This window comes from Danio aesculapii, chromosome 7, assembly GCF_903798145.1.
Source record: "Danio aesculapii chromosome 7, fDanAes4.1, whole genome shotgun sequence".
In the NCBI taxonomy this organism is placed as follows: domain Eukaryota; kingdom Metazoa; phylum Chordata; class Actinopteri; order Cypriniformes; family Danionidae; genus Danio; species Danio aesculapii.
Genome location: NC_079441.1, coordinates 35,286,953 through 35,301,813, shown reverse-complemented (window position 1 = coordinate 35,301,813; position 14,861 = coordinate 35,286,953). Strand labels below are relative to the sequence as shown.

The following is a 14,861-nucleotide window of genomic DNA, read 5'->3' as shown; positions in this document are numbered from 1 at the left end:
TATGCCACACATAAAACAAAGAGTACAACTATACAAAAGTATTATAAAACTTACCAGAACTCACTTTTCACAGCAAGATTATGTAGATCACACCCTTTACTTTAAAAATAAGTATTTTGCTCCTAAAAGCAGCACAAATAAAAAGAAAACACAGGAAACAAATGTGTGATTCATCCACGTGCACATACACACATGAGATTCTCTCCATTAATAATCTATTTTATTGAAAATATCTTAACCACAGAAATTATACTGCCAGCAAACACCATTTCAGACCAGTTTCACCGTTTATGCATTTATTTGCTTTTAACAGATTTTAAAAAATAATAATACATTACTTACACAGCTGGGCTCAAATCAGTATACTCACTGACAGCCCAAAATAAACATTAAAAAGAAAAAAGGGGGGTATTGTAAAAGTCTAAAATTTAAACAATCATTAATTTCTAGATAAATAAATGAGATGTATGGACTCTGCTATAGAGGCCATTGATTTAATCGAACTGCTCCACTATTTACACATCAAACCCATTTAGATCAAACCATTAGGACACAATAAAAGTGAATTACATTACTAAACAATGAGGATTAACTTAGTGTCGTAATGAATAGTATATGCCTTGCTCTGTAATTTACATAAAAAACCATTTCATACACAGGTTATTACAAAAAAAAACTCAAAGCTATAAATGACCTATAATCAAGGTGTTCTGTCCCAGTTTATGATTGATTGTTTGAAATTACAATTATTAACCAAGAATGTAGAGAAAGGAAAACCAAATGGAAAACGTATTAAATCTGTAAAACGATTAGATAGAAAACCAAATTGATCATTTAGAAAAGCATGACCTACACGCAGGAGTGAGGTGGTTTGTTGTGCCTGAATACATCAACTTGTGCAATTAACAGTACTTTCTAGAATCATCTTCGGTGCGTTCAAGCATCAGCATTGAAATGAACGAGAGGGGGTCTTCTGGGCTATACCAGGAACAGGTCTATGGATCTTAAGCCATTATAGCAGTTTAAAATGATTTGTTTTCTTTAAAGCTGAGCGAGAGTTTTGCGAATGAAGATGAAGTTCATAGAACTGCATCAGACTTCGATATATGTGTGGTTCGGTGCAGCCACAGTAGCACAGCGCTCCTCTGGTGGACAGACGGAAGCACTGAAATTTCACGTCTGAAGGGGGTTGTCCTCTTTGCTGAAAGGCTGAGTGGAGCCAGGCTTCACCCAGGAAAGTCCAGACACCGGGAGGCCTTTGTTATAATCCTCCGGCCGCCGCTGCAACAACAAAAACAACACAAGAAGGCCATCGGTCAGAAGCACAAAGGGTGTTATTAATATATTCACAAATATTAGCCTTTTAGCTAACCCACAGTTATGAAGAGTAGAAGGAGAACTGGGAACAGGAAAGGAAACAGTGTTCCACACACAAGCTCATGCTTTAAAAAAAGGCATGCATCAGATACCAGGAAGAAGCCAGTTTTTACTTGGTTGTGGGGAGCAGTCAGGGGAGCGTCACACACTCACTTTATGTGCAAACATCTTTTCTTTCGCCTCTTCATGCACCGCTGGATTCCATGGGGAGAAGCTGCAGAAAACACAAACATCAGATGCAGGAAAACAAATGAACCAAAGTCCAGTCTGATGACTCAATGCTGAACGTTTAACCCCACCAAACACTAGATCTTGGTTTCATTTTTTTTTGAAGAATGAATCCATATCTCAAATTTACACTGTAATCAGGCTGCATTTACACTGTGCTTAATGCAAAGATCCAATCTGGCCTCCTTTTAGACTAAAAAGCTAAATGTGAAACAGCAAATGAATGGCAGCCCGAAATAAGAATTCGGCTATGTGTTTGTCCTTTTCGTACACCAGGAGGTGGCAGTAGTGGGGTTTCTGATTCCATAATGGGAAACCGGAAGACAAAATGCACACAGATAAAGCATAATCAAATTATCACAGCACTTGTCACTCACCACAGAGAAATTCACGTCTGACAAATATTTGAAATTGCACCTGACTTCTTTGCATTTCATCTTCACTTGAATCTTTTGCTTGGTTTCATCACTTCAGCTTTTGTTCTCGCACTCTGATTCATTGCTGAATAACCAGTGAGAGAGCTGTCTTCAGCTGACGCCGATTCTACATGCTGAATCAGGTCAACTGGCTGTGACGATAACCTGACGAGAGGTGACATGTGGAACCAGCAAGTCTGATGCTGACCCGACTGCCCAACACTGACCAGCTAGGTGTGTCCTGGCATTTTGACAGGTGGATATAAAATATTTCGATAATTTAAGGAGTTCTTTGACTTTAAATGAATACAATATTTGATCGTTATACTTTATACAACGATTACTTGACAAGTCAGTGAAATTCTATAAATTGTCAATGCAAATGATACAAAGCCAAAGTCAAATGATAATTTAATAGAAACTAAATTTGTTTTTAAAAAAAGGGTATGCATTTTCCAGATGAAAGTGTGGTCGTCGAGAGAGCTTAACATACCGCAGTTTAAGAAAGCACATGCAATTACAAAAAACACCAGCAAATTAGGAAAAGCTCTTCATCCATTTGACAGCATGTGCTGCAAATACTCACAATGCAAACATATTAAAAAAAGTGCTGCATTTTCACAGAACGCAAACAAATTAATAAAATGCAATGCATTTTGTCACAACACTTGCAAAAACAACAGAACACGGAATGTTTCAAGGGGACCCAAAAACGTGACAGACGTCGCTGTGCCGTGACTATTGATTAAAGTTGTAGGTGATCTTTGAAAGGGGAGTTTTTTTCTTTCTTTTTTTATTCTAACATCCTGATTCCATTGTCTTTTGTAATTTATTAGCCTAAATAACAACAACCATAGCCAGGTCCATCACGTTATAGGGTTCCCTTGAAACATTTCTGTTGTGATCTGTGTTATGTGAAAATGTTGTGAGAAAATGTTGCACGTTTTCGTAAATTGTTTGTGTTGTAAGAAAATGCAGCGCATTAATTTTTTTGCGTTGTGAGAATTTGCAGCACATGCTGTCAAACGGATAAAGATCTTTTCTCAATTTGCTGTTATATTTTGTAATTGCACGCATTTTCTTAAATTGCAGCACATTAAGCTCTCTTGGCCAACGTATGAAAAGGTCACACATGTCTGTGGGGGAGAGGTCTGCACAGATTCGCTTGTCTGTTACTACAGCGTGTCTACATTGAGTTTAACAGGATAAAAGACATCACAGCATCCCATCACATATTGTGTCCTTCAGTCTTTGTCCTCGAGTCTTACCTTAGGTTCTGTCTCTGTTCTTCAGTGTTTCGAATCCCATCCTCCGGATACCATTGAAACAGCCATTAAGGAGATTGGTGTCATGACAACCTTTTTATTTATTTGCCCATGAAGCTGCCATTATTTTGTTTTAAACATGATTCGGGCAGTTTTTGTTGTTGATTTAAAATAAATAATTCAATTTAGAGCTCCGCAAGCAACTTTTTTTCAGCATTCCCCCATTTATTTAGATAGGACTTTTATCTTGGATATCAGAGGGTGTTGTAAATATGGCCACCGAGTAAACTGACTTTCCTTGCAAGGGATTTTGTTCTACCTTACCTTGTGGTTGCATGAAGTTACAATTTAGACATACAGACATCAGAAACACATCAGATTTAAAACCACATTTGGAAAAAAAAGTGAAACATTGTTGACATGTGCAGCAATATCAAACCTGAGTCCAAATGATGTTTTGCATGTTTAAGAGTGCCAATGTAAACGCAGCCTCGGAAAACAAAACGATGCATCAAAATAACAGTGCTGCACTTGCCTTATTGCATAAGGATCATCTATCTTGGGCTGATCAAACAGGTGACTATTGCATAGCTTGACACTGTCTACCACCTTGCTTTTGAAGAGCTGGATGTCTTTGTCATACCTGCACAGAAAACAGCGATATTATTAAGCAAAGGCAGTTGAGTGCACAGGACTTCAAAACAAGCTCTTAACACTGGGAGGTACAGCTAAGAGGAAATGAATGTGGGGGGCAAGCTAAACAAGCTTTCATCTTCATGTGGGAACCCATGTCTGAGGTTGGACTACGGTTGTAAGCACCATATGACTTCAGTTGAACAGGAAGTCAAAAAAAAAGCAGCTCACACTAACACAGGCAATGCCCAAACACATTACAGAGAGAGTGCGGTTGCTTTAGTTTACTATGGAGCTAAAGCAACTTGAGTGGCTGGAACATATTTAGTGACTTTCACAAGTGTTAATGCTGGGAAAGCTTCAAACTTCAGTGACTATGAAATGATAAAGTATTCATTACTCACAGCACAGCAGCCTCTGGGTTGAGTGGCTCCATAGTGTTGATCTTATAGAAGATTGTGCGGGCGTACATAAGCACCTGCCAGATATGATTGTGATTTCGTCTGCAAATGTAAATAAATGTTTAAATGGATGTATCAATTGAGATGAATAAATACAACACGTTCCCCATAGTCACAAAAATGAGACCCTTAGATTGAAAACGTCTCCGGTAAGAGTTTTTATTTTTTTAACTGACCTCCATTTGGTGAAAGCTCTCCTCACATCAAGCTCACCAGAGACTGGGTCAACTAGTGGGTGGAAAACTGGAGTGTCAAACACAACTTTCTGAAAGAACACACAAAAATACAAGCAAACATAAGAGGACTAATAGACATTGATGTCAATGTTTTTGGTTTTTACTGTTTTTCTAGTCATTTACAATTAGGTAACCATTATTATATTCAGAATAATTTGTTCATTTCTGTGACATTTCCAAGCATGGAGAAACAGATACAACAAACTCTGTGAAGGAAATATGCAAGTAAATAAACAATTTGCTAATGTTGCCAGTAACTGTTCTAGACACACCCTAATGTCATCACATCAGGTACAAACATTAAAGTATTTCAACATTCCATTTGGCCTCATTTCTTGCCTACAATGATGGCTCACTAGATACTATGGCTAATTTAGAATATCCATCTAGCCTGCAGAGGGGCTTTTTTCTCCCATATTTAGGCTCTCTTAACATTACGACGGAGTAAATAAATGGTCAAAACACCAAAAATGTCATGTTAAGTTGAAAAATTCAGTGTATACTACTTACAGGACAGTCTCCATCTGGATAGTTATCAGGAATGTAGACGGTGAACTTAAACACACCATCTTGGTACAAACCATGGCGAATGAAAATCACACCGAACCACACTGCAACAGAAATAATGTACTGGATACTTGACAGAGCAAAGGCAAATCAATTCAACTTTTCAGCTTGGTTTCTGAACACTGATAAAAATCAACATATCTATCTGACAATGGAACACTGAATGAGTACTGATGCATTCCACTCAAAAACAGATGTAAGAGACTTCAATGCATTGTCTGACTTGTGACCAGTTCTGTGGTTTGATGTTCAAAAGCCTGTTATAAGACTTAAAAGGACAATTCATCAAAAAAAAAGAAAAAAGAAAGTTGTCACCATATTTTACCCACTTCTGTTGAACACAATAAGAGACTTGTCAAATGAAAGTCAACTCCTATTGAGGTCAGTGGTTAACTTCAACTGTTTGGTTATCAACATTTTTCACAACATCATCTTTCGTGTTAAGCAGCAGACAAAAAAAAAAAAAAGCAGTTAAATGAACGTGTACTAGGTTGTGACTGTGACGTAATTTTCCCACCAGTTAACTGATGTGTGATAACACCAGTAATACCAGTATAACCAGGGGAGGGGTGCTTTAAATTGCTTATAAAATCTGTGAGCCATTTAATTAGTTACACATTCACATTAGTGACAGTTGAGTTATACTTGTATAATCAAGTTTTTTTAAAACTGCTCAGCGGCTCATGTTTGTCTGCCTCTTTTGTGACTCTGCTCTCCAGCCGAAAGATGAGCTCTGCTTCCTCTGTCACCCTCTTGCTATCATAAACATCTTAAGGCCAGTGCACACCAGGACAATTTTCATGTGCATTTTTCACTATTTAACATAGGTCACCAACGCAAGCATGCACACTATCGCATACAAATATCGGTGGTGGGGGTGACGCAGTGGGCAAACAACAGAATCAGTGTAGCTGTCCCAATAACACTGTTAACACTGACTATAACACCAAGCCTAAAATGTAAGTTTATCATCATGCACATCTCCCAGTATAAAGGCCCGTTTACACTAATATGTTTTAGTTCTAAAGTGGCGTTTTAGAATGAAAACGATCCACATCCACACTGGTGATTCACCTAGAGTTTCTGAAAAGATCTCCATCCACACTATAGCACTGAAAACGCACATCACGTGACCACACACTCTGGTATGCGCTGCAGCGTATGCGTGTGTTTGAGCTCCAGGCAGCAGGTGCTTTCAGCACACCTTCCCAAGTTAGAGCAGCACACGTCAGACAGTTCATCAAGGATATACCTCTGTATCTCATCTCAATATAGTTCTTAAACGTGATATTGAATTCATCTTGTCTCTATCTTTAGACTCTTTGGTCTTTTGAATCTTTTACTTGTTCTCAGGTAATGTGTTTTGGCTGAGCTCATGAGTTCATATATTAATTTATGGAACCACATAAACTGATTCTGTTCTTTTGACTGATTGCTTGCCTTTATTTGCTATATTGTATAAATCTTTCTGTTATACTTTCATAATGGCCATTACTGATTATTAAAACTGATATTCATCAATGTATGTTTCATATTTTTCAAATGAAAACGAAAGGAGCCAGTTATGTTATAGGCTCAATTTTGTTATAATGCATACAGTGAAGATTGACATGTAGCTACATGACGCCTCAACATTTTTGGTGTCTGTTAAGTTAATATCAAAATGAAAAAAGGCAGTTCCTTAAATCATGTTTTCATTTTATTGTTACGAAAGTGTAACAATGTTGCCAGGATGATGTGAATGACATTATAAAGTACACTGTTCCCTTTGAAGATTTACCCGATGTGCCCTTGGAAGTTTGTTTTTCACTTCAAACTTGCGAAGTCTGAACTTACAAGGAAAGGATGCAAGACTGAACTTTGTGCACTTAATATTGAGAAAAATCCCCAATCAGACAAGTGAAGGTCTGCATCTGTTTTCAGATGTCATTTCATTCTAAAACTAAAATGTATTAGTGTAAACAGGGCCCAAGTATCCACATGCTGATGCAGTTGTAGAATTCCACACAAGGTTCCAACAAGACATTAATGAACTGCACATTCTGTTGCACTTTACTAAGCAGGAAGTTGAAAATTCTTTTGGAGTTGAATGGAATGCAGCAAAAGAACATTCTGTATAAAGAGCATCTGTGGGAGACAGAACAGAATGGAAGAGACATTCTTACTCAGCGCTGATCTGTATGAAGGCTGTACATAGATGCCAGGGAGCTTCTGCTTGATCACCAATGTGCTACAACAGAGACAAAGACATATACAACCATACACATTTCAAAATATACTCAATTTAAAATTATCTTTTATATAGAAACAAATTTCTATTGAATCTTTTGAATGTTTTGTAGCCAAAGCTTCATTTAAATCAACAATACAAAAAAGCCAGTATATTCAAACAGCATTACTCACAACTCAGCAAGTAGTGAGTACTCCAGGTAGAAAGGGCCGTATGAGGCATGTGTGCCATTGGCAGATTGCGTAGAGGAGGCTGGTGATGCGGCTTTGGTGATGGGGACGGCATTCTTCGGGATGGAGGGAAGTTGCTTCTTACCAAACGGAGGACGAGCTGGACTAGCTCTCTGCTCCCCTGAACCACTCTGCTCTTCACCATCAGATCTCTACACACACAAACAAATGACACTTACTTGATGGCTCTGCTATTTTTTTTGCTTAAAATAAAACAAAATCTACTGACTATTTTTGTTTGCAAGTTTAAACATTTGAAATGTCCAGGGTAAATCAGTGACCATTTAATACTCAGCACGCATGACACTGTTAAGGGGCCTGTTTTAGAAAGAAAGTTAAGTAAAAACTCAGAGTACTTTAACTCTGAAATGAGAGAAACTCATGGGTTTTTCGTTTCAAAATGGCAGGTTTGTCAAACTGGAGAAAGCAGGGTAAGTCAAGCTTGTTTCTGAAAGAGAGGTAACTTTAACTCAGAGTCAGTTACCGTGGTAACTCACTCTGTGAACCTAACCTGGTCAGGAGCAGGTTTTATTCTCTAAACTGAGTTTCTGTCAGTCTCCTCGCCTTTTTTTAAAGACGAAGCTGTATTTCTCGAAAATAGCCTTACGTTTCCACCCACCTAGTTTAATGCTCATTTTGGATATGCGCATTAAAAAAAAATAATAAAAATTGATGGAAACGTCATGATGCACATAACTTTTGAAAATAGGCATAAAAAAACATTTATTGCACTTGAAATCTTTAAATCCACCAAAAGTATCACAATGGCTTCAGGATCTGATGTTATATTTACACTTGGAAAAAATTAAATATTCAATTAGAGGCTCTAGCAAATTCTCATGTTTGGCAACACTTATTATATTTCTCTGCTGTAAGTGTACTTCCTGTGGAATAATGTGACAGTCTTGTATGTAAAGGGAATCTTATTTCTGAAATCCTTTTGTCTTTTCTTTCTCTGTCCAGAACCTCAAGCTTCTCCTATGTAAGCCTACCATTGTAAGATAGCACAGCATTATCCCTGATCGTATCACCCATTACTGTTGTCACTCTTTTTATGTATTTATTATTTTATTTATTTTCTTTTATTTAAAAAAAAATCTAGCAGTTTTTCCTTTTCTGCTATTATGATTACTTTTATTTTTTTCACTATCTTTCTTTAGGCAGTGTTTTTCAGGGTTTGTTGAAGTGGGTTTATCTCTCTCTCTCTCTCTCTCTCTCTCTCTCTCTCTCTCTCTCTCTCTCTCTCTCTCTCTCTCTCTCTCTCTCTCTCTCTCTCTCTCTCTCTCTCTCTCTCTCTCTCTCTCTCTCTCTCTCTCTCTCTCTCTCTCTCTCTCTCTCTCTCTTCTCTCTCTCTCTCTCTCTCTCTCTCTCTCTCTCTCTCTCTCTCTCTATATATATATATATATATATATATATATATATAAAAATATAAATAAATGAAATCTCTGCATAAACAATGTAATTTTTTACTTGCCATAAAAGGGGAAAAAAAACAAAAAAAACATACGTACATAACTGAGTAGGATAAATTTTATTTGTTAAGAAAAGATGCGCATAAACTGCGATGGAAACACTTTTACTGAACAAACTCCAGTATGCGCATTAAAAAAGGTTTGTTGATGAAAATGTGTGTGAATGGACAAACCAGCAGGCTGAGCACACTTTAAAACAATTTTAAGCTTTAAGCTGCGGTCACACTGGGCTTTGTGTGTGCGAAATTCTGTCGTACTGCACTGCGAAAAGGGGCGGGATCAAACAAGATGATTAGACATTAAAAAAAAGCGAGCGATTTGTCCATGTTTTAAATTTCTGTCGAGAGAGGTGCTGTTTTGATACTCGATTGGTCTCACGCAGTCAAGTGATGAGATTTCGCAGGTCAGAGTTCACAAAGCTTGAACTTTGCACCGCAGCGAACTGTGAAATTTAACGCATGACCCTGCGTTTCCGGTCTGACGCATTCGCGTGCGTATGAATGGAAGTCTATGGGAGGAAAAGCCCAGTGTGACCGCAGCTTAAGTCTACTCAAAGTTGATTGACAACTCGGATCAGCTATTCTGAAACTGAAAACTCAAGAGTTTTTAATCCCTCGATAAATCAACTTTTTACATATTATTATCTAAAATGCAAAAGTCTGCAGAGAACCCAATGATCTGTGTTAAAAGCAATTTTCATTACTCCCTCGTTTTACAAAGATGATGATAATAATAATAATAATAATAATTTCTGCTATAGTTTATGAAAGAGCAAGAAGAAATTAAAGCAGTACATGAAACAAATGACTCAAATGATATGAAATGGGGGGGGGGGGACAAGATCATGTGACTCATTCACCCTTTATGAAAGCACAAATCCATATGACAGAGGCAGAAAAACCCTTGTTTGTCCATTTCCACATTTGTCTTCAATGACTATGCTTTTACCTACAAATAAATAACTAGCACCATAATAGACTTACTAAAATGTAATTTTAACACATCGTTTTTAAATCCATTACACAGATTGTCCCCTGAAATCAGCACAGTGACTAGAATGAAAAATCCACTTACTTCATCCAAACCAGACTATAAAAATCAAAAGTCTGAAGGTAAACTTCAAAAACTAGCAAAGGCCTGAGACATCACGAAAAGAAAATTTAACAGCAAACTGCTTCAGCTATTCAGCAAACAGACTGTAATAAAGCCAATAAAAACAAAATACAGCAGAATACCACAAATACACCCTTCAAACAGATAGTATCCATCATAAATCAACGAGAACAGTTGGGTCATGAGTCAGCATCTATTAGGAAACAGCTGAATTTAACGTCTTAATGACAGCTGCAGTGCCACACCAGGCTCAGACAACACCTTTGAAGCTAGCAACAGACAATCTGCCAAGTCAGAAGCATTAGTTGACTGCAACTTTCAGCTTTTCATCATTCTTTATGAAAAACATCCTTCAACACCACATAAATTTGAGACCATACTAAAGAGGTTGATCCATGCAAAATAACCTTTAAACCCTGAGCCTCTCACGTGATTTCTCATTGAAGTCAACTGTTGTAAACCAGTCCATTCCTCGCTCTCATTTTCTTGCTTTCTCTCTCTCTCTTTGCAGCCATTAAGGTTTCAGGTAAATGACATTAAGAATATGCTGTGGAAAACGTAAATAAGTACCTCAGAAATTAAATTATTTAAAATATATATATAGAACCATTTTATAAAAATATACAGAACCACTTTGTTTGAAGTTTTTGTCAACCTTTGACTCATAAGCGAGGTCAGCAGAATTTGTGGACATTTATTGCCATTTCTGCGCAGAACTTTGCAAGAATTCTGTGGATTTATGTGGAAATATTAATAGAATAGTAACTAATAACTTAACAAAAAAAATTATATTATTAAAAACAACAAAAACATTTCAGATTTACAATGCAAATATTGTAGAAAAAAAGAAAATGTATTGTAAATAAGTAAAAACATTTGCCATTAGACAGTAATATTACAGAAAATATTAAATCTGAATAAACATGTTTACACACATTTACAAAAGTAAATAAATAGACTCTGTGATGGGCTGAAAATCTGTGGATTTCTCCACACGCAGATCCTGGTGGGCCTACTCATAAGCCACTTCATGAGCTGGTTTAATAGACCAAAAATAACAAGGATCAAGAGATCAAAGGTGTTCATGAAAAGACATACAGGAGAGCTGCCATACTTCACCTTACGACCAGCGTTTGTAGACATGCTCCAAAATGGGTTCATTACTCATTGAGCTCTAGATGGGTGTGTGCTTGCTCACTTTTGGGTGGCATCCGAAAAATTTGCTGTGAGAGAAAGAAAGACAGAAAGAAAAAGCGCTGATGAGAGCCTGGACATTCGGAGAACACAATGGGCAACCTGATGCTGTATGGCAGCTGGTGGCAATCCAATCCCTATGAACCATGTTGCTGCCTGTGTTTGTCATGAGGACTTCAGTAAACTATATTTTAATTCAGAGGTATTTAATCTTTAAGATGCCACAGAACCACAAAAGTATGATTATTCCTGTGCACAGACACCCATTTTAAAACTTAAAAGGATGATACATGATTGCATAAAAACATACACTATTTACTGTTAACATTAAGAAAACATTATATTTTTTATTTAAAAGAATTAATACTATGGGCATTATATAAACTATTATTTAATACAAATCTTAGTTCCAAGTACATTACTGCATTTTTTTTTATCTACTCAAAATAGTAATGTATTTGTTATTTACGTTAACTGTTTGATTTGTTTATTGTAATTAATGATTTATAAAATTTCATTAGTTATTTACTAGACAAATAATTCTATAAAAATGTTAGAAATGCATGGAAAACATTACATGTGAAAACATTATTAAAACTTCTATTAAGTCACTACGGTACTGCAGTACATATTTCTGTACATTTTTTAAAAATTATATAAAAATTAATATAATTATCTTAAATATCATCTTATTATTATTATTATTATTATTATTATTATTATTATTATTATTAGGGATGCTCCGATCAATTAGTATTGGCCGAAAATCATATTTTATGACTCGATTGGTACTCAGTAATCTGCCCAATCTCATGAACCGATCCCAAGTGTTTGTTTAAGAGTCACTGATCACACCGAACACGCGTTTTACATTAAAAGTTGCATCTATTGGATTGTTTACTAATGGCTGCGAGCATCAAACATGCACTCCAAACTTTTTCATGTTGAATTCTTCTTCCCACATTTGCAGCGATTCCAAATTGCATAGTTAGTAATTTTTCATACCATTTTTTATGTTTTATCTATTATCTTCTGTAAAGCTGCTTCTGAGGTTATAAGAGACATGTTTAAGGCATTACATGCAACATCCTTCATTTATTCTCTTAAAATATGCAAGGGGAGATCTCCACTTAAGTGTCATACCCAGAGTGAAAATGTGCTTTATGCATTATAAAGTTTGAAGCATCAGAATCGGTTCTCAGTATCGGCCGATCCTCATGAAAGGAATCGTTACTCGATATCGGCTGCAAAAATCCTGATTGGAGCATCCCTATATATTATTATTATTATTATTATTATTATTATATAAAAGACTTTATTGCAAACAATGTTTTATTAACTTTATTGTATTATATTTTTACACTTTCCTCCTATAAATCAATTTAAAAGGCAGTTAGTATGTATTTAGGACTTGAACAACATTAGTGTGTGATATCTTATTTAAAAAAAAAAAGATCCTATCACATTACAGCCTTTTTTACACCACATGCAGTACTCTAAAGGGTGTTGTTTATATATGATCTATTGCTTTTATTTACTTTAATCAAGGTTTAATTCCTAAGTTTCTAGTTTATGACTTTATTTAATACTTTCCCCCTCTAAACTATTCAAGAGAGCGAAAACGCATAACAGCTGTGGTTTGAACAAACCATGACGTTTTGAATGCAGATCTCGCAGGGTTGTAAAAATACAATCATTAACCTAACGCCTACATATATTCTTCATATAATTCATATCAAATATAAAAGGTGGAGAACATTTGAAAGGGTAACTTTATATGTGGTGACATACAGTACGTCAACGCCTGAGACACTGGAAGAACCGCTTCAACTAGAAATCTCTGAACCCTCGAAAAACAAATGTATTGCCCTCATTTCTAGCTGACACCGCTTCTAACAGCTTTGTTTGAAGACAGCTAAATTTAACAGTTTAATTACCTATCCTTAGGTGAAAATAAAGACTGCTAAAGCATAGTATGACACCATGACACTAACGTTATTCGTAACTAGACTAATGCTAGACTAGCCTGCCTTAGCCAAACAATCATAAAAATAACGTGTTGCCACTTACCTGAGACAAATAATGTCACCTAGATAAGAACATACTACACGGTAACTTGTCGGGTGTCAAACATTTTGATTTTTAATTATGTACAGTAAACTAAACCACCGACGACACTGTTATCCGAATAATCTCGCACAAATACTGAACACACCGCAAACAAACTTGACAGGAAAAGGCGGAACATAAACACAACTGAGACACGGTGATTGGTTCTCATCTTGAAAGACAAGCCCTTCATCCATTGAAAATTTCAATAGAGCAAACAACAAGGTTAAATGCCTCAGGTTGACGTTTAGACAGCAAATATTTGTCACATACCGATCATTTTACAAGCAAAATGTGATGGGGATGACAGGAGTGGCAAAGCGTGTCGCTAAGATGGTTTTAAATCAGTTGACAATACGCTTGCTTCCGATTTTGTCGCGTCAGATTGTGAGCTGAGCGATTTAACGAGTGCGAGCTGTGTATTTAGTCTTACAGTAATGTTATGACATGTATTGACGCACCTCCGTTTAATACGCGTAGATATCCCTGACATTACAACGGACTTTCAGAAACTTACCTTGCTAAACTCAGGACATTTTCACGTTTTTAAAACACTTAAGATCCTCCCCATTGACTGACGGCACGGAATGTACTCGCCTTCTGCCATTGGCTTATAGAGACGCAGAGTAGATTCTATTGGTGCTTTGACCTGTTCATCATTTCAGACCAACACCGTAAATTTAGATTGGCCTTTTAAATCATGCTTTTATGCGAAAAAGATCGAAATTACAAAATTGTTTATTGAATAGGTAGTTACATTGTGCCCTGTAATCTTTTGTTGGAATAATATACAGATTTGAAATGGGGAAAAATATGGTCTTTGCAACAAAAATAAGGTCAAAGAAGTATCTTTTAAATTAAACAACAAATTTGATCCTATCAAACACTTTATGAAAAATATAATATAAAATATACATAAATATAAATATGGGCAGCACGGTGGTGCAGTGAGTAGCACAATCACTTCACAGCAAGCAGGTCGCTGGTTCGAGCCCCGGCTGGATCAGTTGGCATTTCTGTGTGGAGTTTGCATAATCTCCCCGTGTTTGCGTGGGTTTCCTCCGGGTGCTCCGGTTTCCCCACAGTCCAAAGACATGTGGTTTAGGTGAATTGGGTAGGCTAAATTGTATGTAGTTTATGAGTGTGAATGAGTGTGTATGTATTTTTCCCAGTGATGGGTTGCAGCTGGAATGGCATCCACACTGCGTAAAACATATGCTGGATAAATTGGCGCTTCATTCCGCTGTGTCGACCCCAGATTAATAAAGGGACTCAGCCGAAAAGAAAATGAATGAATATAAATATTGGTGTAAAGTTATTTTTGTCAATG

At 36.6% G+C, this 14,861-nt stretch overlaps 1 protein-coding gene across 3 annotated transcripts; it reads right to left on the bottom strand.

The window, feature by feature from the left end:
• Window positions 1–279: 279 nt before the first annotated feature.
• aktip (akt interacting protein) lies at window positions 280–14,131 on the bottom strand. Of its 3 annotated transcripts, none has more exons than XM_056461784.1 (10): window positions 14,049–14,131; window positions 11,348–11,451; window positions 7,587–7,795; window positions 7,349–7,413; window positions 5,127–5,227; window positions 4,557–4,645; window positions 4,324–4,422; window positions 3,822–3,929; window positions 1,531–1,591; window positions 280–1,281 (listed from the first exon to the last, which is right to left on the bottom strand). In XM_056461784.1, exons 2-10 carry the CDS (start codon window positions 11,387–11,389, stop codon window positions 1,174–1,176), a joined length of 882 nt encoding a protein of 293 aa, XP_056317759.1. In that variant the 5' UTR covers window positions 11,390–11,451; window positions 14,049–14,131; the 3' UTR covers window positions 280–1,173. The 3 variants fall into 3 exon arrangements, with proteins under 3 accessions (XP_056317759.1, XP_056317758.1, XP_056317760.1); XM_056461783.1 differs by lacking the exon at window positions 14,049–14,131 and adding an exon at window positions 13,493–13,651; XM_056461785.1 differs by lacking the exon at window positions 14,049–14,131 and adding an exon at window positions 13,493–13,651 and having other exon boundaries at window positions 1,191–1,281; window positions 1,491–1,591.
• Between the last annotated feature and the right edge of the window lie 730 nt (window positions 14,132–14,861).